This window comes from Geotrypetes seraphini, chromosome 1 (assembly GCF_902459505.1).
Source record: "Geotrypetes seraphini chromosome 1, aGeoSer1.1, whole genome shotgun sequence".
NCBI lineage: Eukaryota > Metazoa > Chordata > Amphibia > Gymnophiona > Dermophiidae > Geotrypetes > Geotrypetes seraphini.
In genome coordinates, this window is record NC_047084.1 from 546,637,048 (window position 1) to 546,661,972 (window position 24,925).

Sequence of the window (24,925 nt, forward strand, 5' to 3'; positions counted from 1 at the left end):
GCTGCGTGGGAATTTAGAGGCATGGGTGAGCAGAGAGCGTACGGCTTCAGGTGTGGAGGTTCTGGTTTCTGATCCGGCAGTAGTCGGGTCCTGTTTACTGTGAAGAGGTCTGCTGCTGCCTGGAGGAGCTGAAGAGTAGTGAGGCCCGCACTGTACAGATTCTCTGCTGCCACTGTCACAGCTAACATATGCACTCCTGCCAATCACGGACATACGGATCACGGAACATGCAGCTAGGAGTGTGCATGCGCACTTAGCATTTTATTATAGTAGATTGCTCAGGTGATATGAAAATCTGAATATTTTTTCCATGGAGAAATTTCCTGGTTTTGATCCGTACCTGTTGTTGGAGGTAGGTTGTGTTTTGTACATTTAACTCTTTAAACATAGTCTGTGAGGTAATGTCTCACCCGATGAAAGGGTGAGAACCACTGCTCTAAGATGTAAGTGGAAAACTAGTGAAACACCCTTGTGTGGTTATCTCTGGGTCCAAAAGTGACCTAACTAGAATTCCTCCTCACACAGGTTCCAGCGGTCACTGAATGAATGGTGCCTGGTGCCTCCATCTGAGGAAGAAGAATATAGCAGATGGGTTTCCTTCCCTTCACCCCAGAAAAATTGTGTATCTGTGAACAAGGCTACATGGCAAATTTAAAAGTTTATTCAACTTATACAACTACTATATAAGTTTTATGGCTAGTACCAACAGTAAACATAAACAGTAGAGATTTTAACCTCCTTGATGCATAACATTAAAAGAAATAGTAAGAATTTTTTATACAGTATATTCCCATAAAACAGTGTATTGCAAACTGTGTGCCACGAGGAGGAGAAGTACCGGCGCTTACAGGTGTGCTTCTCGCTGGCACCTCTCCGCATCTCTCCTTCTCCAGCACCCCTCCAATGCCATAGTAATAGCAGGCTCTGCACATGCGCGGACATTGACATGATGTCATACATGCACGTGACATCATCACATCGACATCTGCACATTTCTGGATGCCCTCCAGCTGCGGCACTGAGTTTAGTGTGCCACAGCTTCAGAAAGTTTGCGGACACTGCCATGAAGCATCAAATAACCATTCACATAATTAGAGGGCCAAGCCCAACAGAATATTAACAATTAGTTAAGACAGTGCTCTTAAACCTGTCCTGGGGGACCCCCGGCCAGTCAGGTTTTCAAGATATCCTTGATGAATATGCATGAACAAGATTTGCCTATAAAGTAGGCATGTAAATTTTTCTCATGCATATTCATTAAAAATATATATCTTAGGGATATTTTACTAAATTAAATATTTGTGATTATAGTGTTTGCAGCCCTACTTTTGAGAATATTACATGGGAGAATGAGTGGATGTATGGATGAGTGTAAATGGTGTATATGTTGGCTAATGGAAAAAGGTTCACCAAATGTGAAATATTTATAAATAATATTTATGATTATTAATATAGGATAGGTTATGATATTTATATAATTAGAATGATTAAAAGAAAAAGTTATTCAATTAAAAAAAGAATCGCTGATTGATTTATTGTAGTAATGCATATTCATTAGAGATATCTTAAAAACCCACTGAGATAAGGAATGTTTCTCATTTCTCAGTTCAAACATTTTATTGAATTTTATAACAAAGAAAAACTAAAATATAAATAAAACATAGTTATATCATTGTTATTGTACAGAACTAGCCCTACTTTAATGGTTAATTTTTTTAATTAAGAAAATAGATTCTTTAGTAGTAGGTAACATCAGCAATAACAAGACAAGTAGTAAAGAAAGACTTCAGCAAATCAGCCTGAATTACAATACAAACAGTGATCATATTAACTGTAAACCATGTCTACAAAAAGTTAATAAAACATTAAATAGAACAACAAATGAAATAGTAAACAGTGAGAAAGCAGAGAATTTACAACCCACTTTAAATTGTTCAGAGTGAGGTAGTGCTAGTAGCTAAAGTACTCGTTAGTGATCAAGAAATAGATTACTATAACTCCTTATATGCTGGCTTATGCCAGAAGGATAAACATAGAGTTCAGATCACACAGAACATGGCCATTAGACTTATTTATAATAAGAACATAAGAAGTTGCCTCCGCTAGGTCAGACCAGAGGTCCATCGCGCCCAGCAGTCCGCACCCACGGCAGCCCATCAGGTCCATGACCTGTCAGTGGTCCCTGAACTCATCCTGTAACCTATCACTACTTCTACTGTACCCCTTAATCACCTTATCCTTCAGGAATTTATCCAAACCCACTTTGAATCCTTGTATTGTGTTCTGTTCAATCACAGCCTCCAGGAGTGCGTTCCATGTGTCCACCACTCTCTGGGTGAAGAACTTCCTGGCATTGGTTCTAAACCTGTCCCCTTTCAGTTTATCCGAGTGCCCCCTTGTACTTGTTGTTCTTCACAGTCTGAAGAATCTATCCCTATCTACCTTATCTATGCCTTTCAGGATCTTAAAAGTTTCTATCATGTCTCCTCTAAGTCTCCGCTTTTCCAGGGAGAACAGCCCCAGCTTTTCCAGCCTGTCGGCATATGAAAAGTTTTCCATACCTCTTATCATTTTCGTCGCTCTTCTCTGGACTCCCTCAAGTATTGCCATGTCCTTCTTGAGGTACGGCGACCAATATCCCACCTTTCCTAAAGGAAGCCCATTAGCTTCCAGTCAAACATTACATTACTCCTAATAACCTTCAAGGTCCTAATCGCAGAAGAACCACTTTACCTAGTACACCAACTAACTCCATATGCACCTGCTAGGAACTTAAGATCAGCTAATAAACAACTCCTTACCGTTCCATCCTATAGGGCAGGGGTAGGTAACTCCGGTCCTCGAGAGCCATATTCCAATTGGGTTTTCAGGATTTCCCCAATGAATATGCATGAGATCTATTTGCATGCACTGCTTTCAATGCATATTCATTAGGGAAATCCTGAAAATCCGACTGGAATACGGCTCTCGAGGACCAGAGATCCCTACCCCTGTTATAGGGAAATAGTTCACGAGCACATTAGGTATGCTATTTTTGCAGTTAATGGTCCAAGGTTGTGGAATTTATTACCTGTCGCTATGACCACTAACCTCCATTGATAAATTCAAGGCAGACCTGAAAACATTCCTTTTTGCAGATGCACTAATTTCCCCTTCAACGGACAGCGCTGATGGCATCATATAAAACGTGTTTTCCTCCTTACTTTTCTATCATATTCTATAGTCCCCTCCACCACCCCCCCCCCCCCACCTTTATGTTGTGTCAGTTCGTTTTGTTTTAACCTTAATTTTATTATGTTTACTTCTACTGAATTTTAGATTGTAAGCATCCCTGAAGGTTTTCCCTAGGTGTGGGGTAGTAGAATTTTAACAAACTTGGAAACTTGTGTTAATAATCCAGCCTTACAGAGTTGATTCCTTCCAATTTGCCCACTGTGGTAAATATAATCCTGGAGCCTTGCCAAAAAAGGCATATACAGATTCACTACTGTCCCTCTTGCCCTTGTCTTCTGCACTGCCAAATGGATGCTTTTACAATGCAAGTCTCTTTACTAATCAATGTTTTGAACGATTGTGCTATGTAACAGACAGAAGAACTGCAAGACAGAAATTTCATGCACCTTTCAAACTGCCCCAACCCTTCCCTTTGTTCCCCAGCAGGGAGCCAATAAGGGCTCTGTATTCTGAAAGTGACATCATCATCTGAGAGACGTCTCTTTTCTCCTGACGTTCAGAGGAGGGTGGCATGATTCATTTCTACTGCAGGGGAGAGAGTGGATATCAAGAGATCTTCCTCAGAGTAAGTACACAGCAGAAGCTTCGGATCGTCTTCAGATACAGACAGTTAAATATTGCCAAAGTGCTGTTATCTGCAGCAGCTGTGGTTTTCATAGGGAAAAAACGGTTGAATATGCAGAGAGTAGTCAACACCCCCCCACACACACACACACGGCCTGGTTTGAGTCTCAATGTGAGAAATGGAAACAGGGTCGGGAGTCACCCTGTCACAGGAATTCGGACTTAAAAGTGAAAGTCTGTTGTACACAGAATTGTCTCTGAAAGATTGTGTGCACAAAATTGCCTCTGAAAGATTGTGTGACAGCACGTTTTCACAAAATAGAACTGCCTGTGATACTTGCGGATTTTTGCATATAATAGTTTTAGAAGCCCATATACACTACAAACTATTCAGCAAAAGACTTTCTACATAATAGGCATGTTTCTAATACTGACCGAGTTTAACTTCTGGAATCCTGTTCTGGCTACTCAAGAGTTTTGAGTATTTCCTCTTCCCCCTTTTGTCCATAGAAAATACATACCCTGGATCAGTAGAGTAATGATTAAGTTGCACTCTTTTATATTCATCCCTCAGATCCTGAGTATTACAGATTTCATTTAAAGGGAATGGGACTTGTATACTGCCTTTTTGTGGTTACACATTCAAGCAGTTTACATATATTCAGGTAGTTACATAAGAACATAAGCAGTGCCTCTTCTGGGTCAGACCAGAGGTCCATCATGCCAGCAGTTTGCTCACGCGGCGGCCCATCAGGTCCAGACCTGTTACGTAACCCTCTATCTATACCCTTCTATCCCCTTTTCCTTCAGAAAATTGTCCAATCCCTTCTTGAACTCCAATACCGTACCCTGTCCTATCACACTCTCTGGAAGCGCATTCCAGGTGTCCACCAGCTGTTGGGTGAAGAAGAACTTCCTAGCATTGGTTCTGAATCTGTCCCCTCTTAATTTTTCCGAATGCCCACTCGTTCTTGTAGTTTTCGAAAGTTTGAAGAATCTGTCCCATTCCACTTTCTCTATGCCCTTCATGATCTTATAAGTCTCAATCATATCCCCTCTAAGTCTCCGCTTCTCCAGTTATTTTTAGGTTTACCAGACATCCGGATTTACCTGGACATGTCAGACGGCTTTTCAAAATCAGACACTTTGTCCAGGTTTTGAAAAGCTTTGAGCTTGGGGCTGTATATAATATAATTTTAGATTGTAAACCCTCTGGGACAGAGAGAGTACATTACATTACATTAATGACTTCTATTCTGCCAGTACCTTGCAGTTCTAGGCAGATTACAAAAGAAGATAGCTGAACATTTCCAGGAAAATTACAATTTAGGGTGCTGTTTACATGATTGAGACTTTGAAGGGAAAATTACAAGAGTGGATGAGACTTTGAAGGGAAGTTTACAAGAGAGGGGATAGACATGGGATGAGTTTTGATATCTAGATAAATTTTTTGAATAGCAGGGTTTCGATTTCTTTTCAAAATGATTTGAAGTCGGTCGTTGTTGTCAGCATGTTGGATATGGGGTGGTCGAGTTTAACTGCTTGCGTTGCTAGTAGGTTGTCATACATCTTGCGCTGTGTACTTTTGAATGGGGGGTAGGTAAATGGAGACTGAGTTCTCCTTTGTCTAGTTGTATTGTTCCAGTTTAGGCGGTTGTTTAGATATGTGGGGGCAGTGCCATTCATTACTTTGAATAATAGACAGTAGAATTTAAATAGTATTCGCGCTTGTATCGGTAGCCAGTGTAAGTCTAGGTTTGCGGTGGTGATGTGGTCATATTTATCCAGTGAATAGATCAGTCTGAGGGCTGTGTTTTGTACAGTCTGTAATTATTTTATAATGTTTGCGGGGCATGGTAGGTATAGGATGTTGCAGTAGTCCAATAGTCATAGGACTAGGGATTGGACTATGAGCCTATATTGTTCTTTGTCGAAGAATTTTTTTATTTTTCGCAGGTTACGCATAATTAAAAAGGCTTTCTGGGTGGTCTTGTTGATTTGGACTTGCATGGTGCAGTATCTATCTAACATCACTCCTAGAAGTTTAAGGGTGGACTGTATAGGGTATTTGGTGGAGTTTATTTCTAATTCTGTTATAGATGGGGTTTTGTCCTTTTCAAGCAGTAGAAATTTTGTTTTGTCCGAATTCAGCTTCAATGTGGTTTGTCATCCATTTTTCCACTGTTTCTAGTGTTTTTTTCAGTTTTTCTGTTGAATTGGGGGCTGGTGAGTCGAAGGGGAGGAGAATGGTGAGGTCGTCGGTGTAGCTGAATAATGTTACATCTAGTTTATCTAGACTGGACCCAAGGGAGGATATAAAGAGCATTGGCGATAGTGGTGACCCTTGTGATACTCCACAGGGATTAGACTAGGGTTCTGATTTAAGGTGGTTTGTCTTTACTCTGTATGTTCTTGATTTAAGGAATCCTTGGAACCAAGTGTATACCCTGCCTGAGATCCCTATGGCTTCTAGTATTTGTAGTAGTATGGTGTGGTCTACCAGGTCAAATGCAGCAGAGAGATCAAGTTGAATTATCAACATCCTTCTGCCTTTGCTAAGGTGCTGTCGGGCTGTAGGAGTGTCTCCGTGCTATGGTTGGTTCTAAACCCAGATTGTGATGGGTGAAGTAGGTTGTGGTCTTCCAGGTAGTTTGTGAGGTATCGTGCAACTAGTCCTATTAGTTTAACATATTCTTTTAGTCTAATGTATCCCTCATTTCTACTATATTGTAAACCACTTACTTATGTGCAAGCAGTATATCAAATATAATAAATTAAAATTTGTTTATTTTTTTTATTTCCGTGTGCATTATTTGCCAATTTTGTTTCCAGGCAAAGATCATTTCCAAAACAAACAGCATTCAAGTACTGTGACCAGAGCAGTAAGTAAAATGCTTCTCTGGCAGCTGTTTCACTCACTTCGTAGTGAAGTCTTCCTTTTCTGAGGGAATGCTGTGCCATGTAGATCTGATGAAGCAAAGCAATCCTCTCTACTGCAACCAATATGAGGTTTCATATGTTTAGCATCATGGACAAGGAATGGGAATGGTGGACCAGATTCTATATATGTCACCTAAAAAAATCAGTGCCCAAAATAATCCATGTTTCGCGCTATTCTATAAACTGCGTCTAGTGCGACAGACACTTTATTCCTTAACCTGTGAATAATCAATCCCTTCTCTTGAGAATTCTTGTAGAGAGCCTCATTAGCATTATTTTGCTCTGCCTCCCATCCCTCTGGGCTGTCCAACAATTCCTCAGTTGTCTCTCTGAGGAAAGGGATGTTACCAGTGGTATGCCTCAAGGTTCAGTTCTTGGGCCTGTTCTTTTTAACATTTTTATAAGTGATATTGCTGAAGGGATGTCGGGTAACATTTCCTCTTTACGGATGATACAAAAATCAGCAATAGAGTATATGCCTCGGATGGTGTGAATAACGAAGAAAGACCTAGCGAAGCTTGAAGAATGGTCTGAAATTTGGCAGCTAAAATTTAATGCTAAGAAATGCGAGGTCATGCATTTGGGCTGCAAAAACTCAAGGGTACAGTTTAGAGGGTGAAGAACTTATGTGCACTAGGAACTCAATTTCTCCGTCCCATCCCCATGAGTTTTGTTGCTGCCCCTGTCTCTGCCCCATTTCTGTAAGCTCTGCCTTAATCGCATAAGCACTTATGATTTTAAAGTGTTTGAGGCTTGTGCAGATGAGGATGGAGCTGGCAGGGACAGGAAAAGAACTTGCGGGAACAGGATGGGAAAATGAGTTCCCGTGGAGACAGGGAAAAGTTTGTCCCTGTGTCATTCTCTAATGTACATGACAGACGAGCGGGACTTGAGTGTGATTGTATGTAATGATCTTAAGGGGGCCAAACAGGTTGAAAAGGTGACGGCAAAAGCTAGAAGAATGCTAGGATGCATAGAGAGGTATGGCCGGTAGGAAAAAGGAGGTGTTGATGCCCCTGTATAAGACTGGTGAGACTTCATTTAGAATATGGAGTCGGTCCAGAGGAAGGCTACTAAAATGGTGTGTGATCGTCATAAGGCATATCGGGACAGACTTAAAGATCTCAAAATGTATGCTTTGGAGGAAAGATGGGAGAGGGGCATAAATGTGCATGAGTCGAGTCTTTTTCATTTAAAATGAACCTCTGAAATGAGAGGGCATAGGATGAAGTTAAGAGGTGATAGGCTCAGGAGTAATCTTAAGAAAATACTTTTTACAGAAAGGGTGGTAGATGCATGGAACAGTCTCCCGGAAGAGGTGGTGGAGACAAAGACTGAATTCAAGAAAGTGTGGGATAAGCATGTGGGATCTCTTAGAGAGAGGAAGAAATAATGGTTATTGCGGATGGGCAGACTGGATGGGCCATTTGGCCTATATTTGCCATCTTGTTTCTATGAGATGGTAGGAGCCTGTCTTTTCTGCCTGTGTTTAGTTTTCCATTAAATTCTGTTTTTACTTACCATTTGTGAGGCTTTTTAGTGCTGCAAAGGATCCCAATTTAGGGACATCTCTGGCTGTGGGAGAGTGTAGACTCTGAGGTTGTGGGTCTGCTTCTGAGGGGCAGACTGCTTTCCAGTGCACCCTCTTGGACAGCCTACACTAAATGTTCAGGAGCTCAGGGACCGATCCCTTGGGAGCAAGGATCACTCCAGGTTCGTCCACAGTGGGTTTGAGTGGCTCTGTGGCGTTTTTTTCAGGATCGGGATCAACTGCTTTCCCCCCGTTTGTGTGCGCAGGTTATGGTGGGGGTTAAGGTCTCTGGTTGGTTCGTTGGGTCTGAGAGGCAGTCAGAAGACACAAGCAGTCCAGAGTCCAGGCTTGTTTATGAGTTTATTCATTTGTATCCTATTCAAAGCAGGTCACAGCAAATACACAATATTAAAAATACAGATATACATGCACAATACATCCTTAAAACAGGAAATAACCAGCAAAAAGTCAAATAGAATAGTATCCATATTTCATTTTACAGAACAAGTGTCTCTTCAATAATTGCTTCAATAATCACTTGTTGAGGCAGAAGTTCTTCCTCTAAGCCAGGGGTCTCAAAGTCCCTCCTTGAGGGCCGCAATCCAGTCGAGTTTTCAGGATTTCCCCAATGAATATGCATGAGATCTATGTGCATGCACTGCTTTCAATGCATATTCATTGGGGAAATCCTGAAAACCCGACTGGATTGCGGCCCTCAAGGAGGGACTTTGAGATCCCTGCGTCTAAGCTGTTTGCAGCTTCAACACTTGAAGCTCCTAGCACACAGCATTGCACAGTGAGTAACAGGCTGACAGCCTGAAAAACAAAATTGGGAAGGGGGTTAAATCTTTTTTTGGGAGGGGTTAGAGTAAGGTTCCGCCACCTCTAAAATCCCCAAATCGCTAATTTTTGGACCCCAATGTAGCTCCCCGGGCTGTTTCCCAATTTGAAAACAAAAGCCTCTAGGTGCCTCAAAACACCTCGATTTTCCTTAAAAACAGGTGTGATGGACTCAGGGCAAGATATCTTGGATTCATGCCAAATTTGCGATGGATGGCCGACTGAGAATCATCTGTGTCCCACATGCTGCGCAGCATGTGGTGGTGAATGGGGTGGGGGAGATGCAGAAGCTGCTGGCTTACCCTCCTCTAGTCCCTCAAGGGGTGTTAGTGCCCAGATGGAGCAAGTGCCAGGAAAAAAAAAGTCCAGATTTGAGTTGGTTGAGCAGCGCAAGTGCATCCCCGGAGAAGCGCAGCCCTAGCAAACCAAAGAAGAGTTTGTGAGCATCCAAAGGGGCTATATGGACAGGGGTTTCCCCCTGAATTCATCAGTATGATGTTTGAAGCTTACATGATTAATAAGGGCCGCATGGAATCTGTGGGGATTGCGGCCATGCTGGTGCCAGAGGTTCCCCCCTCCCCCAGGAATGCATTTCACCAGCGAAAGTGCCATGTGCAAAATGGGGAGGTCCCGAGGAAGACTTGGATGAAGAGGGCTGTATTTCAATGCCATTATTCTCCCAGTCAGGGTCCTCTGTAGCAGGAGATGTTGCTTCATCTCTAGGAGGGCCAGATCCAGATCAAGCCCCTGACCTCAGAGAGGACCTGACTATGCCTTTTGCACTTTTTGAAATGATCTTGGAATTCCTCCAGGATTTAAAAATAGAGACCGCACAATATGAGCAGCACAATATGAGCAGCACAAAAGTGCAGACCACCTGTTTTCCCTCTCATCAAGACATTACAAAAATGCTCATGGACCATTGGGAGGTCTCGGAGTGGCCCCTTCGAGTGGCCATAGCGATGGATACTGAATTTAACCAGCTCTTTGTTCCACCGAAAGTGGATTCCCTGGTGGGGTAGGTCACCAAGCGTATTTCTCTTCCTAGTGAAGACAGCATGGTATTGAAGGATGCCCAGGACCACAGATTGGATTTTATTCATAAGAAGCTCTTTGAGGCTATGCCTCAAATTTAAAAGCAGCAGCAGCAGATACTCGATATATTTTATAGTGCCCCAAAGAGCTCAGAAGATTGGAGGAGGTAAATGCGGCCTTCAAGATACCCCATTTCTGGATGGAGATGGTGCAGTCAGTGATTACTTCAGTGGCGCCAGGGGAATTTCTTGCCTCGCTGTATCTGATGGAAGCCTATCTGCACATTCGCATTTTTCCAGAGCACAGGAAGTTTTTGTGCTCCCATGTGCTGGAGCGACACTTCCAGTTTGTGACTTTACCCTTCAGGCTGGCCAGGGCACCATGGACCTTCACCAAGGTGATTGCTTTAGGTGCAATACATCTGTGCAGAGCAGGTATACAAGTACATCTGTATCTGGATGATTGACTGATAAGAGCCCAGTTCAAATTCAAAGGCACGCTAACTGTTCAAAGAATGATTCAGCTGCTGCAGAAGTTGGGCTGGGTGGTCAACTTTTGGAAAAGCCACTTGGAGCCGACACAGATCTTGGAGTATTAGGGAGTATAGTTTGACATGAGGGAGAACAAGGTATTTCTTCCAGAAGCCTGTAGAGAGAAATTTCTGCATCAGATAAAGGGAGTTTCAGAGCGAGGCAGCTCTGATGGCCTGGTATTATTTGCAGGTACTGGGATCAATGGTTGCGACCTTGGACATGGTCACCTGGGAAAGGGCACACTTGCATCCACTCCAGAATGCGCTCCTCTTCTGCTGGTGCCCGCAGAAGGATGCCCTTCAGCAGCAGCTACCTTAGACAGCAGAATCACCTCACAGTCTAGCCTGGTGGTTGGAGCCTTAGTCTCTCATAAGAGGATCTGCATGGGTTATCATGATGACAGACTCCAGCCTACATGGCTGGAGTGCACATTGTGAAGGGCAACCAGTGCAGGGACACTGGTCTCCTTTTCAGAGGAAGTGGTCAGTCGACCGCCTGACTCTTCAGGAATTCAGGAGCACACTGCAGAGCAAAGTGATTTGAGTTTTCTCAGTGCAACAATGATAGCTTATGTCAATTGTTGGGGGGCATCAAGAGTGCTGCTCTACACATGGAAGCCCAGATGCTATTTTGATGGCCAGAGACCTGTCTCTTGGTGCTCTCGGCAAGAGTGGACAATCTGCAAGTGGATTTTCTCAGCTGGAAGACCCTAGATCCTGGGGAGTGGTCACTGTTGCAGTAAGCCTTCACTTGCATTGTGATTCAGTGGGGGCACCTGACATTTGATCTGATGGCATCAGCGGCCAACAAGAAGACGACTTTGTTCTTCAGCTGAAGATAAGAGCCAGAAAGTGAAGGCCTGGATGCCCTGGTGCAACCTTGGCCAAAGGCAAGACTTCTTTACATCTTCCCCCATATCCCATGATAGACAGACTTCTGCACAGGATCAAGATGCACAAAGGGTTGGTGATTCTCATAGCAGCAGATTGGCCAAGGTGACCATGGTATGCAAACCTGGTCCATCTGCAAAGGGATAAAGTCTCAGACTTCCCTGTCATCCGTGACTGTTCACATAGGGCCTAATTGTCCTGCAAGATCCAGATCATTTTGGTCTTATGGCATGCCTCTTGAGCATGCAGCTTTAGCATGTAAAGGCTATTCGGACGGCTATTCGGAAGGCTATTCGGATGGCTGTTCTCCACCCTTTTAAAATGTAGGAAGAAAATGATTCTAACCACATATGCGAAAGCCTGGAAGTGTTTCTAAGCTTGGTGTGCTCAGAGGAGTGAAGACCCAAACTCAGCACCAATATCTGTGGTGCTCATCTTCCTGCAGGATGGTCTGGAAAAAGGATTAGCGGTTGGCTCCCTGAAAGTTCAGATTGTGGGGCTCTCGTGTTTTGGGCCAAAGGTTAAGAACATAAGAAGTTGCCCCCGCTGAGTCAGACCAGAGGTCCATCTTGCTCAGCGGTCCGCTCCCACGGCGGCCCATCAGGCCTAGTGCCTGAACAGTGGTCCCTGATTAATTTTGTAACTTACCTCTAATCCCATCCCTATAATCTACCTCTACTCTTATCTGTACCCCTCAATCCTTTGTCTTCCAAGTACCTATCCAAAGGTTAATAAGAGCACTGTAGCCACACATCCAGGTTTTTGATGGGTGCTTTGTGCCTCTGTCCTCTAGTGTGACAGCCTTTTCTGGCATGGAATCTTAATCTAGTTCTATGGAAGTTAGCTACAGTGCCCTATGAACCTCTAGAGCAGGGGTGCCCACACTTTTTTGACTCGCGAGCTACTTTTAAAATGACTAAGTCAAAATGATCTACCAACAATAAAATTAAAAAAAACACAACGCACACTGTACGCATAGAAAATGTTAATTATCATTCCTATTCCTGGGTTTTTTCAGAGGTCAAAGCTGATGACTATGCACTGTCACCTCAGTAACAACCATACAAAAATAGACAAATACCCACCCCCCTCCCTTTTTACTAAACCACAATAGCAGTTTTTAGCGCAGGGAGCTGCGCTGAATGCCCAGCGCTGCTCTCGACGCTCATAGGCTCCCTGCGCTAAAAACCACTATTGCGGTTTAGTAAAAGGGGACCATATTGTAAAATATAGACAGCATATATAAATTCAGAACTGTGCATAGTAAGTGAAGGGAAGTTTTCATCTCTGGGAATTTACCCAGTTAACTATTAAGTTATTTGGGAAAATTCCTTTGAAAACTGTGGTAATACTGCCTCCACTTTGCTAAATTTAAAATAAAATCATTTTTCCTACCTTGTCTGGTGATTTCATGAGTCTCTGGTTGCACTTTCTTCTTCTGACTGTGCATCCAATCTTTCTTCCCTTCTTTCAGCCTGTATGCTTCAAGTTTCAAGTTTCAAGTTTATTAGGATTTGGTATACCACTTATCAAGGTTATCTAAGTGGTTTTTACAATCAGGTACTCAAGCATTTTCCCTATCTGTCCCGGTAGGCTCACAATCTATCTAACGTACCTGGGGCTATGGAGGACTGAGTGACTTGCCCAGGGTCACAATGAGCAGCACGGGGTTTGAACCCACAACCCCAGGGTGCTGAGGCTGTAGATCCAACCACTGCGCCACACACTTCCTCTCCTCCACACCTCATTCCCTCCCCCAACTTTTTCTTCCTCTCTCCCTGACCTTTCTTTCTTTCTCTCTTCATGCCCCCTTTCTTTTTTTCTGTTTCTCTTCTTTCCTTCTGTCTCCCTGCCTTCCCCCTTTCTTTCTTTCTCCCTGCCCTTCCCCAAGCCACTGCCGCTGCCATCGGGGAACAGGATCCAAACCACCACTAATGGATAAAAGGCCCCAAAGCCAACGCCGACACCTCCCCAAGCTCTCCCTGCTTCGGGCCGACCAGCATTCCTTTCCCCGACGTCAATTCTGCCGTCGGAGAGGAAGTTCCGCCCAGCCAGGCAGCGATTGGCTGGCCCGAACTTCCTCTCCGACGGCAGAATTGACGTCAGGGAGAGGAAGACTGATCGGCCCGATAGATCGCCAAGGCAAAGTGAGTCCTGGGTGATCAACTTTGTAGAATATGCGTAGAAGGTTGTGTGCGTAGAAGGTTGTGTGCATAAATTCCAATTATTCCAATTATTAGTGTTAATAATTGCTTTTTAATTGACAATTATTGGCATGGATTGACTTGTTAACTATTTAAGTTGCACATAGATTTGTGCGTGCAACTTTAGTAGCATACGGTGGGGGCATGAGATAGCTAGGAAAAAACACTTCTGCCTATATCAGATCTGTAGCCAGAAACCCCCAAAACTCCTGGAATAATGTTCTCTTATTAGATGAGTCCAAAATTTAACTTTCTGGTTACAGTAACAATTTCTTTGGCAAAAACCAAACACTGCCCTTCAAAGTAAAAACCTCAGTTGAGCTGTCAAACATGGTGGAGGTATCTTGGTGCAGATCTAATTTTGCGCATTAGGACTTGGATGTCTGGAGCAGCAAAGAACTAGCGATCTTGTTGCGAGCTAGAGAAAGAAAACTGAGAGTAGAGGGATATGGGATAGATGGGATAGATATACCATAGTTGCGGAAGTTGCAAGAAGAGACAGAGTAAAGAGAACAGGAAAGAGAGAGAAATAAAGCTGGAGGATGGAATGAGAAAGTTAGGGGACAGAGAAAGCAAGCTGGGGTGTGTTCATTCTGCAGACAGCTGCAGAGAAAGCATGGAGTTGAGCCTAGTGGGGAGAGGAGAGAAGGGATGACATGTAAGGAAGTGTTTATACTTGGTATATATTGGGGGTATTGAGAGGTCATGAGGGACTTTCAGGAATAAGATTGCTGGAAAGGGTCAAGTGTATAAGAAGAAAACTGGCAGGGTATCCGGCTTGGGGCAGCAATTAGGAGTAGCCTAATGGTTAGTGCAGCAGCCTTAGAACCAGGAGAACTGGGTTCAATTCCCACTACAGCTCCTTGTGACTCTGGGCCAGTCACTAGAGAATGACTTGGTGGCAAAATTCATCACCGTTCCCGTCCCCGCGGATAATTGCGGGAAATAATCCCATGCCATTTTCTAGTGTCTATTTCAACCTCAGTCCTTCTACACCAGCATTCTTCACAACAAAGCTTGAGGGTCAGTGGTTGTGGCCATTCGTACTCTGATTCTTCCCTCTCTCCTTAAAGAATGACATGAAGATGGTTTCCCGCGGTTATCCATGGGGACGGGAACGGTGATGATTTTTGTCACCGTGTCATTCTCTACCAGTCACTTAACCCTCCATCGCCCTAGGTACAAAATAAATACCAATATAAAATATGTAAACTGCTTTGATTGTAACCACAGAAAGGTGGTGTATCATTCAGAATTTTAGACTATTGTGCACAGAATTTTTAATTTTTCTGTACAGAATTCTTTCAGGACTAAAGTTAAAACACAGGCTACCATACTTTTAGTGCTACATTTCAAGAGTTAGCAACTACAGCACAGAGACTAAATTTAAGAGCAAGCTCCTTCCTTCTTTCTTGAACAAGAAGTAGAAAACAGCCAGTAGGACAAATAAATAGAGCAAATTTCACCCTACGCCATCCCCTCTTATATCTTTCTCAAGGCTAGCAGCAACAAAGTGAATGGGTAAGGAAAAAAAAACTTGTAATTTTTGTGTTTTGAGGATTTGATTGTACATCTTACAAAGATCTGTCTGGCCAGACCAATGCTCAGTGATGTTAAATAGCCAGTGGCTTGGCCTTGGAGATCCTGCCAGGTAAATGTGTCCTGAATTGGACCTCTGTTGGATAATGAATACCAGGCTTGATGGACCTAAAGGTCTGACTGAGTATGGCAGTTCTTATGTGCTGTCCCCTTTTACTCAGTGGCACTACAATATCCAGAATGCAGTCTGATAACAGATGCTTGGCACACATTTGATGTCTAGTATATAGACTGTGGTATTGTGCAGCCTATCCGTGCTCCTATTTCTCCTCTTTGGTCATTGATAGTGAACTCTTAAAAGAGCACTTGTAACTCCCACATAATGCTTTCCTCCTCTTTTCTCTAGCTTGGGATCTTTCTTATCTGCCACCCAACTCAAGCAGGGTTGTGAATGTATGGAACAAGCTGCCAGTGGAGGCACATATTTAAGAAAGCATTGGTTAAACACAGAGGAGCCTTAGCTGTGGGAAAGCAAAGGTAAAAGCTGATACAAAGCAGAACCTGCAATAGAAAAAGAAAATGGGTAAGTTAGAGGTGTCTGGCAGCCTCTACAAATACATTATTTAATGAGGCCTGGCATTAGGATCATGCAGTACAGCAAAAAAGCACAACGGACCTCAATGAACAGTCCTTTGTGCTTTTTTGATGTATTGCATTTGGTGTGCTCTGTTCTCTCTGCTGATCATTATGATCATGCAAACAGGGTAACTGCCATGGGCTCCCATACTATAGGGGTCCCAAAGCCTTCTCAAAGCTGAAGGAGGCATAGACTTTTGGTAGACTTTGGGATCTCCTCAGTTTTTGCCCTGGGCCCAGCCTACCATTGGTGGGTATTTAATTATGCACTTATTTTGGTTGACAGGAGGTTAAGCCTCCTTGTTTGTTTATGGATAGAGTATAATTATATCCCCAACAGGGTCAGAAGACAAACAATACCAGTGCTAGAAATTTGGCCTCAGATAATACACCAGGTCCCAGTTTTCCTTCTAGAAACTATGGTTCTGATTCTGTAAATGGCACCGTGGAGCGTAATTGTCAATCATCCACTAGGCGCTGTTTATAGAATCACGCCTAGTGGTGCCTAAGCGGTCTTAGGCACCAGTAGGCCAGGTTTGTTTTTTTTTGGGCCTAAACAAGTGTCTAAGTCAAGCCACACCCAAAATCCACCCAGACTCTCCACTTAACCAAACCTACTTTCTGGTAGGCACCTCAAACTGAGTTAGATGCTTACCAGCTAAAATGAATTGGTTTTTAATGGCACTTTTCAATTAACCGTGACAATTAAGCCTAGTTGAATAATTAAGTTATGGCCTAGATTGGCTAGGTGCGCCAATCTAGGTGCCTCACTTCAGGCGCTATTTATAAAATCTGAGCCTATGTGGCACAAACAGGTCACAGTATAATATATTAGTAGAACAAGTAGAGGTATCTGTCATCAAAGCAAAGCAAGAAAAAAAAAATAGGAACAAGGCCAACTAGCAGGTAGTATTGAAAAGTTTATTCACTAAGCACAACTATTCATTTATAGCAAATACCAACAGTGCACTTAATTCCTTGAAGCACAACCGTTCAAAGAACAGCAGATTCTCTAGTATAGTACATTTGTATAAAGTATTAGTTGTCCTCCCCATTCTCCTTCCCACAGTATCCCTAGTCTCATATTTAGTCAGGAGTGCAACTGGGCTGGTGGCTGCTGTAAGTTCAGAAGGATCTGTGGGGCCTGCCCTGGCCCTGCTTCTCTGTTGTCTCAGAGTTCTACCTCTCTGGCTTGCTCACCTGCTGGACCTTCTTTCCTCCCAAAGGGGTCACTGTTCTACCACCTCTCAGCCTCAGGGCCTTGCAGCTCCATCTTTATGTGACTAGCACTAAGAAAAGTTTGCAGCAGACCTACAAGTACTCATTGAGTTTAACATAACAAAGTATGTTTTCAGTTTTGCCAGGAACCTAATTAGTAGGGATGCACTAGAGTTGTATCTCCCAGACACCACAGATCAACAGTAAATTAATGGAAATGCTTTCAAAAGAGAGAATAGTAAAGATTTTGGAATCCAATGGATTACAGGACCTGAGGCAACATGGATTCTCACTAGCAGCAGGTCTTGTCAGACAAATCTGATCAATTTCTTTGACTGGGTGACCAGAGAATTGGATAGAGGGAGTGCTCTAGATGTGGTGTATTTAGATTTTAGCAAAGCCTTTGACAGTGTTTCACATAGGTGTTTAATAAATAAACTGTGCCCATGGTATGGGCCCCAAAGTAATGGACTAAGTCAGGAACTAGTTGAGTGAAGGCGACAGAGGGTAGTAGTCAATGGAGATTGCTTTGAGGAAAGTGATGTTACCAGTGGTGTGCCTCAAGGTACAGTTCTTGGGCCTGTTCTTTTTAGCATTTTTATAAGTGATATTGCTCAAGGGCTGTTTGATAAGATTTGCCTCTTTGTGGATGATACCAAAATCTACAATAGAGTAGACTTCCCTAATGGTGTGGATAACATGAGGAAGGGCCTAGCAAAACTTGGGGAATGGTCCAAAATTTTGCAACAAAGATTTAATGCTAAGAAATGTAAGGTCATGCATTTGGGCTGCAAAGAAACAAGGGAACAGTATAGTTTAAGAGGGGAAGAACTTTTGTGCATGATAGAGGAGCAGGACTTAGGTGTGATAGTATGTAATGATCTTAAGATGGCCAAGCAGGTTGAGAAGGTGATGATGAAAACTAGAAGATGCTTGGGTGCATTGGGAGAGGAACGGTCAGTAGGAAAAAGGAGCCATTGATGCCCCTCTATAAGACTCTGGTAAGACCTCATTTAGAATATTGTGTACAGTTCTGAAGACTATACTCAGTGTTCTCCCCAGAAATTTTTCCAGCCGGGTGGCATGAAAAAGTAGCCGGGTGGGGCGGGATGGGAATATTAACCCCCTCTTTTACTAAGGTGCGCCAACATTTTTAGCACGTGCAAATTTTGCAACAAAGATTTAATGCTAAGAAATGTAAGGTCATGCATTTGGGCTGCAAAGAAACAAGGGAACAGTATAGTTTAAGAGGGGAAGAACTTTTGTGCATGATAGAGGAGCAGGACTTAGGTGTGATAGTATGTAATGATCTTAAGATGGCCAAGCAGGTTGAGAAGGTGATGATGAAAACTAGAAGGATGCTTGGGTGCATTGGGAGAGGAACGGTCAGTAGGAAAAAGGAGCCATTGATGCCCCTCTATAAGACTCTTGTAAGACCTCATTTAGAATATTGTGTACAGTTCTGAAGACCATACTCAGTGTTCTCCCCAGAAATTTTTCCAGCCGGGTGGCATGAAAAAGTAGCCGGGTGGGGCGAGATGGGAATATTAACCCCCTCTTTTACTAAGGTGCGCCAACATTTTTAGCACGCGCAAAGTTTTCCCGCGCTATGCGGGAAAACTAACGCCAGCTCAATGCTGGCATTAGCGTCTAGCGCACATGGTAATTCTGCACACGATAAGCACACCATTATCGCTACTTAGTAAAAGGAGCCCTAAATGTGTAATATTTTTATTAGTTAATTATTATTATTTTCCAATGCTCAATATGACTTCCTTTTTTAAGGTTTGACATTTGTGCCAGAATATTTTTACTAAATTTAAGAAGCATCCAATGCTAGAAGGGAATAATTAGATATTTGCCCTCTTTCAAATGGTATAGAGCAGTGGTCTCAAACTCACGGCCCGGGGACCACATGTGGCCCGCCAGGTACTAATTTGAGGCCCTCGGTATGTTTATCATAATCACAAAAGTAAAATAAAACAGTTTCTTGATCATATGTCTCTCTAACTATAAATTACAATATTATTTTTAAGACTTAGTCAAAAGGAAAGATTTATAAACTATAAAGAGTTTTACCTCATGCAAAATTGTCATTTCTTTAATAAGACATTAATTATGTTTACTGAGGCCCTCCAAGTACCGACAAATCCAAAATGTGGCCCTGCAAAGGGTTTGTGTTTAGACCACTATCTTAGAGTAAGCATGTCTCAGTAAGACAGTTTGGTGGGCATTCTGGATTTACCATCTTTGGCTAAGCCTACGGATTCGGTGCAAGAAAAGCCTTAGACTCTCAGGACAGTTTGGAGAGCAATTGAGAATTTGAGAACTTTTGTCAGAATTTTGCTTTTTTAAATGTTTTTGCAATGCATTCCCCAGGTGTAAGTTTAGAATCTGTACTATCATAGAGTTTCTGGCTTCTCTACCTTTCAGCAATTGCAACAAGGGCACAGAGGTTAGATTGAAACAGCAAACTCTGCCCCATCTCCTCAAACAAGAAATGGAAAAATAGCTGGTAGCGAAAAAAACTTTATTTTACTCCACGCCCTCTCACCCCCCAGGACTATAATATGGAGGAAAGGGACTCATTCAGATTTAGCTGACTGAATGGAGAACATCAGGAAGTGAAGCTGGAAAGCATCCAGAAAAAGCAGGCTCATTTTTAAGTTAATGGTTAAGCCTATCTGCCACAGCTTTCAAAATTTTGTCACTGGCACTTAAATCTCTGAGGAAAAAAAAAACCTGTCATCAGTATTGCTTGTTGAAGATTTGAATACACACTTTATAAAAGGGGTCTATCAGACCGGACTGATGCTCAGTGACATTGAATAGTTTGTGACTCAGCTATGCCATCCCCTTCAGTAGCACTACAGCGTCCTGAGATTCAGTTACCAGATTGCCCTCTGGATAAGTCCAAAGTCCTAGAGTGTGGAGACTGCAAACTGTTGCATTCTGCAACACACGCCTCCAAGCCCTGTGAATCCTCTGTGTGCCTCATCAAGGGTTTTGATTGCGAACTATTAACAGAATACACATAACTCCTGAGTATGTCTCTTTTCCATTTCTCTAGCTTGGGGTCTTATGTGTAGCCAGCTCCTTTACTTTCTGCGCATGAATCGCATGGCAGGGACACTCTGATGTGGCACTACGGATAAGAAAGTTGTATGAGGGCTGACGAAGCATATGCTGTGAGGTGGCTTCTGTCTTTAGCTTTAAGCTGTGTTTGGCTGATTTCAGGGTGTGCGTAGATTCAGTGCAAATATTGCTCTACTGTCACATTCCGACAGTGAAGGGACAGCAGTCATAATGCTCCTCTGTCATAACCCAGCTTGCATCTGCTTACAGGCTCTTCTGTACCTAATCAAGGTGTTCTGAGTAAGTTCTGGAAGCATTGTCATGCATGGTATTGTGAAAGGATGGGGTTCTAGAACTAATCTCATAGCCTAAGGCAGAGGGGGTGGTTACTTCAGGAGTAATGGACAAAAGGAAATTTTTCTGCACAACAAGGTTGTAGATGCATGGGACAGTCTTCCAATGGAGGCATGCGTTAAAGAGCACATGGGCTAAACACAGAGGAGCCTTAGCTGTGGGGAACCAAAGGTAACGCCTGATATCAAGCGGAACCTATAGAAATATAGGAACATAGGTAGGTTAGACATAACATTTCAGTAGGGTTTAGTTTGAGTTTTTGACTTGGTCAAGTCAAATCAACTCACTCTGAGCCCATCGCAGTCTGCATTATATTTTAATGCCAACCACTGTGGACCTTTTATACTATCTTCAACTCACTGAATTCATCTCTAGAATTTTCTGGTATAAAGCAGAAATCATAGCTCCATCAATGCTGCAAAGCTGTCTGTTTTCTGATGTGGCAAAGCAGCTCTCTCTTATTGCTGCAGATTGTGTTCATGCAGTTACTTTCAAGAAAGGAACTGAGTAGGAATGGTATTCATGGGAGAATAGCCAGGAGGAAATAAGACGCTATAAAGAACATGTTTGCCCATATGTGGAAGCCTGCCACCTAGCGGTAAAGCCATGATATTACCACTAGAGGTCTTGGCTATATTGGATTTGGCTGAGACACAAGGCAGGAGCAAATGGGCATCACTTCAACTCCAGTAGACACCAGAGACCCCCCAATAAGGTCAGGGGGTGAGGGGCCTGATAGAGTAGGGTCTTGGGCCCTGTCTAATTACCCCAAGGGTTGTGGGATTTTTGCTCACAGATAGGCTCCTCCCTTGCTGGGGGTGGGGCTGTTTGGGAGGAGTTTCAGTGTCATTAAAGAGGGCCTGTTTGGCGAGGTCAGGTGCTACCAGGTTAGAGCTGTGATGGGGAGTGCCACTGAGGCAAAGTTCCTCCGGAAGGGAGGATTTGTTGACAGGGTGATGTTCCTCTAGAGGTTTCTATGCAAAGAGGAGAGGTTGATCCAGAGGGCTCAAACAGTATAGAAGTGAGCAGGCATTGTTGGGGCTTGATTGAAGGACTGTAGATGATGGGGTCTGTAGCAAAGGGAGGACTCTTAGAAAGCTGCTCCTACATCTATGTGTTGGAGAGGGGGGAAATGTACCAGGGGCTGCTGAAAAGTTCTCAGCTCAACCAAGATGAAAATGATGTGGAGCCATGAAACTTACAAGCTATTCCACACTTTTCTTGACATTTTTCATTTCATATCATTGAAACAAAAAGTGTTAAGAAAAGTGTGGAATAACATGTAAGTTTCGTGGCTCCACATCATTCTCTTCTTTGTTTAGCTGAGGACTTTTCAGCATCCCCTCATATGTTTGTTTTTAATCCCAGGTGCAGCTTTCTAAAATAGCTGCTCCCTCTAGATATGGAGAGGCTTGAATGTTCAGCCCTGTTCCTATTATACCAGAGGTTTTATATTTCGCAGGGCCATTTGTAAAATAGTATGGGAATTTGACATGTTATGTGTGCTGTCTACTTTCAACGTTCTGTCTAAAATCTGCCTCTAAATGTACTATAAAATGACTTAATAGAGTTTATGATTTGGTTTTGTCCAAGACATGGTCCAGCCTTAAAGCTTTTGATGCAAGACCTAACAGCTAAAAAAGGTGTCACTAGTTACTGAATGATTCACATACCTTTTCCACTCAAGGATGTTTATTATTGGGATAAATAATCAAATTACAGTCAAACCATCGGTTTGTAAGTAACGTGGTTTGTGAGTGTTTTGCAAGATAAGCAAAACACTCAAGAAAATCATGCCTCGCAAACCGAGCGTTGACTAGATTTGCGAGCACCCTCTCGAGCACTGGCATCACCGCCCATGAAGGCCCCTCCCCCCCCCCCACCCGAGAACCGGCATCGTGCCACCCCCGGCGAACCGACATCACCCGCACAAACACAAGTCCTTACCCTGATCTGGCATCGGCACGCAGCACCAACTCACAGGAGGTGCCGGTGGCTGAAGACCCTGCCTCTTGCCTGGATTGGGCCTTGAGCATCTGCGCATGCTCAAGGCCTTCTGGCTCCCGCTCTCCCCGAGAATCTCGGAGAGAGCGGGAGCTAAAAGGCTTTGAGCATGCGCAGATGCTCAAGGCCCAACCCAGGCAAGAGGCAGGATCTTCAGGCACCGGCACGTCCTGTGAGTTGGTTCTGCGTGCCGGTGCCATATCAGGGTAAGGACTTGTGTTTGGGCGGGCGATGCCGGTTTGCCAGGGGTGGCAATGCCGGTTCTCAAGGGTGGGGGGATGGAAGCACACCAATGGTCTCGGGGGTGGAGGGATCTTTTTGGGATGTGGTGGGGTGAGGTGGAGCAGCGCCGGTGTCCTCAGAGGGGACGACGACGACCAATCAAGCGAGTTTCCCTTACTTCCTATTGGGAAACTCGCTTTGATATACGAGTAATTTGGTTTTACGAGCATGCTTCTGGAACGAATTATGCTCGTAAACCAAGGTTCCACTGTATATTCTTTTCGTATGAGTTATTTATTCAGTGGTATTATCTTTCTCTCTTATTAGAACTTTAGTTAGGATCTAATCATGTTTTTAATATAAACTATGCTAAAATACAGGGAGCTCACACTTTTTTCTTAGCAGTATAATATATATGACTTTATTTCTGCTATAACCCAGTATTGCTCCCTCTCTAGCTATGGCTATGGTTTCAACTTGACCTACAAAAAATAATTATTTGGGGGTCTTAGCTGGTGTAAGGTATGAGAATGAAGCCTTGCTATACATTTTTAGAGGAAAAGGTAAACTGAGGTTCTAATTTTGTACTGTTAAGGTTTAGGAGAGCACAGAGCACAGAAAGATGTATTTAAGCCTCCATGGACTGGCCAAAATGTTAATATAGATACATTTTCTGGATACATTTTCTCATTGCTAGCTTAAGGCAGGTTAACTTCAGATGCATCGCATATTTCCATCTTCTGGAGGCATTCCATCTAAGGCAGTGTCTCCCAAACTTTCTCGAGCCAGGGCTCACTAAAGGTACTGGTCATGGCTTGAGGCACTCAGAAGTGCTCCTATGTCGTCGTGATGACATCACGCGTATATGTGACATCATCATGTCAACGTCCGTGCATGTGCCGAGGCCCTCCAGATGGGCTCTGAGATGCCAGTAGGGGGTGCCAGCAGGGAAGAGGGCCAGAGAGAAGGAGAAGCACTGGTGCCAGTTGATTGCCTACAGCAGTGTTTCTCAACTACTTCAAGCTAAGTACCCCATAAGTATAACAAATATCAACTGAGTACCCCAACCACAGACCTCCCTAGGCCAACCCAAGCTCTGCCCCAGATCCCATCCCCTTTACTAATTGTAATGCAATTTTTTTCCCATTCATTTTTCATATACACACAATATTCACAGCAGTTATAAATTCTCAAAACTGGCACATTTCAATCACTATATTGAAAATAAAATCATTTTACCTACCGGCAATCCACTGCAGGCTGCAGTAATTTGCTTTAAAGGTGAGACCAGGAGGCCAGGGGGGAAGTTGGAGGACATTAGAGAGAAGGGGGAAACATGCAGGACTTCAGCAAATCGGACAGCGCTGGCGCCTCGGCACACAATGTGAGATACACTGGTCTAAAGGCTAGATTTATTAACCTGCGTTAATGAACTTTTAATACAAGTAACAATAGAAGGGCCTAAGTTAAATATTGCATTTAGGAACCCTTTACTAATGCTTAGCACACATTAATGGTATTAACACTCAATATCTGCCACCATGACCCATTGATATCTGGCAACTGAAATTCAGTTCAAAGAAGTGCAGAGTGATGCATTTGGGGAATAGAAATCTGAGAAAGAGGTATGTGCCTGGAGGCGAGAGGCTGATATGCACGGGCGGGGAGAGGGACCTTGGGTTGATCGTGTCTGAGGATCAGAAGGTGACGAAGCAGTGTGACAAGGCGTTAGCTGTAGCCAGAAGAATGTTAGGCTGAATAGAATGAAGTGTAACCAGCAGAAGAAGGAGATGTTTATGCCCCTGTACAGGTCATTGGTGAGGCTCCACTTGGCATATTGTGTTCAGTTTTGGAGCTGTATCTAGTTAAGGATATAAGAAGTTAAGTTTTGGAGCTGTATCTAGTTAAGGATATAAGAAGACCTGAAGCAGTCCAGAGGAAAATGGTAGGAGGTTTGAGCCAAAAGAAGTATGAGGAGAGACTAGAGGACTTTAACATGTATTCTCTGGAGGAGAGGAGGGACAGGGGTGGACATTTAAATATTTTAAAGGTATAGGACCAAATCTTTTCCAGAGAAGGGAAAGCTGGAGGTTATTAATTGAGTAA

The 24,925-nt window shown here is 43.3% G+C and overlaps 1 protein-coding gene and 1 long non-coding RNA gene across 4 annotated transcripts in view; one reads left to right on the forward strand and one right to left on the reverse strand.

Annotated features, from left to right (window-relative positions):
- LOC117352605 overlaps positions 1-13,020 on the reverse strand; it is a 42,697-nt gene extending 29,677 nt beyond the window's left edge. Inside the window, exons 1-2 of the long non-coding RNA XR_004537732.1 lie at positions 12,963-13,020; positions 8,260-8,644 (exon numbers count right to left, since the gene is read on the reverse strand). This is a non-coding gene — a long non-coding RNA (uncharacterized LOC117352605). The remainder of the gene's footprint in view (positions 1-8,259; positions 8,645-12,962) is intronic.
- NUDT12 (nudix hydrolase 12) overlaps positions 3,255-24,925 on the forward strand; it is a 65,003-nt gene continuing 43,332 nt past the window's right edge. Inside the window, exons 1-2 of one of the 3 annotated variants that reach the window (XM_033929155.1) lie at positions 3,255-3,799; positions 15,717-15,847. In XM_033929155.1, coding sequence (XP_033785046.1) covers positions 15,762-15,847 — 86 coding nt within the window. In that variant the 5' untranslated portion in view covers positions 3,255-3,799; positions 15,717-15,761. Of the gene's footprint in view, positions 3,800-15,716; positions 15,894-24,925 lie in introns of those variants that run through there. The other 2 variants (XM_033929157.1, XM_033929156.1) reach the window with 2 other exon arrangements.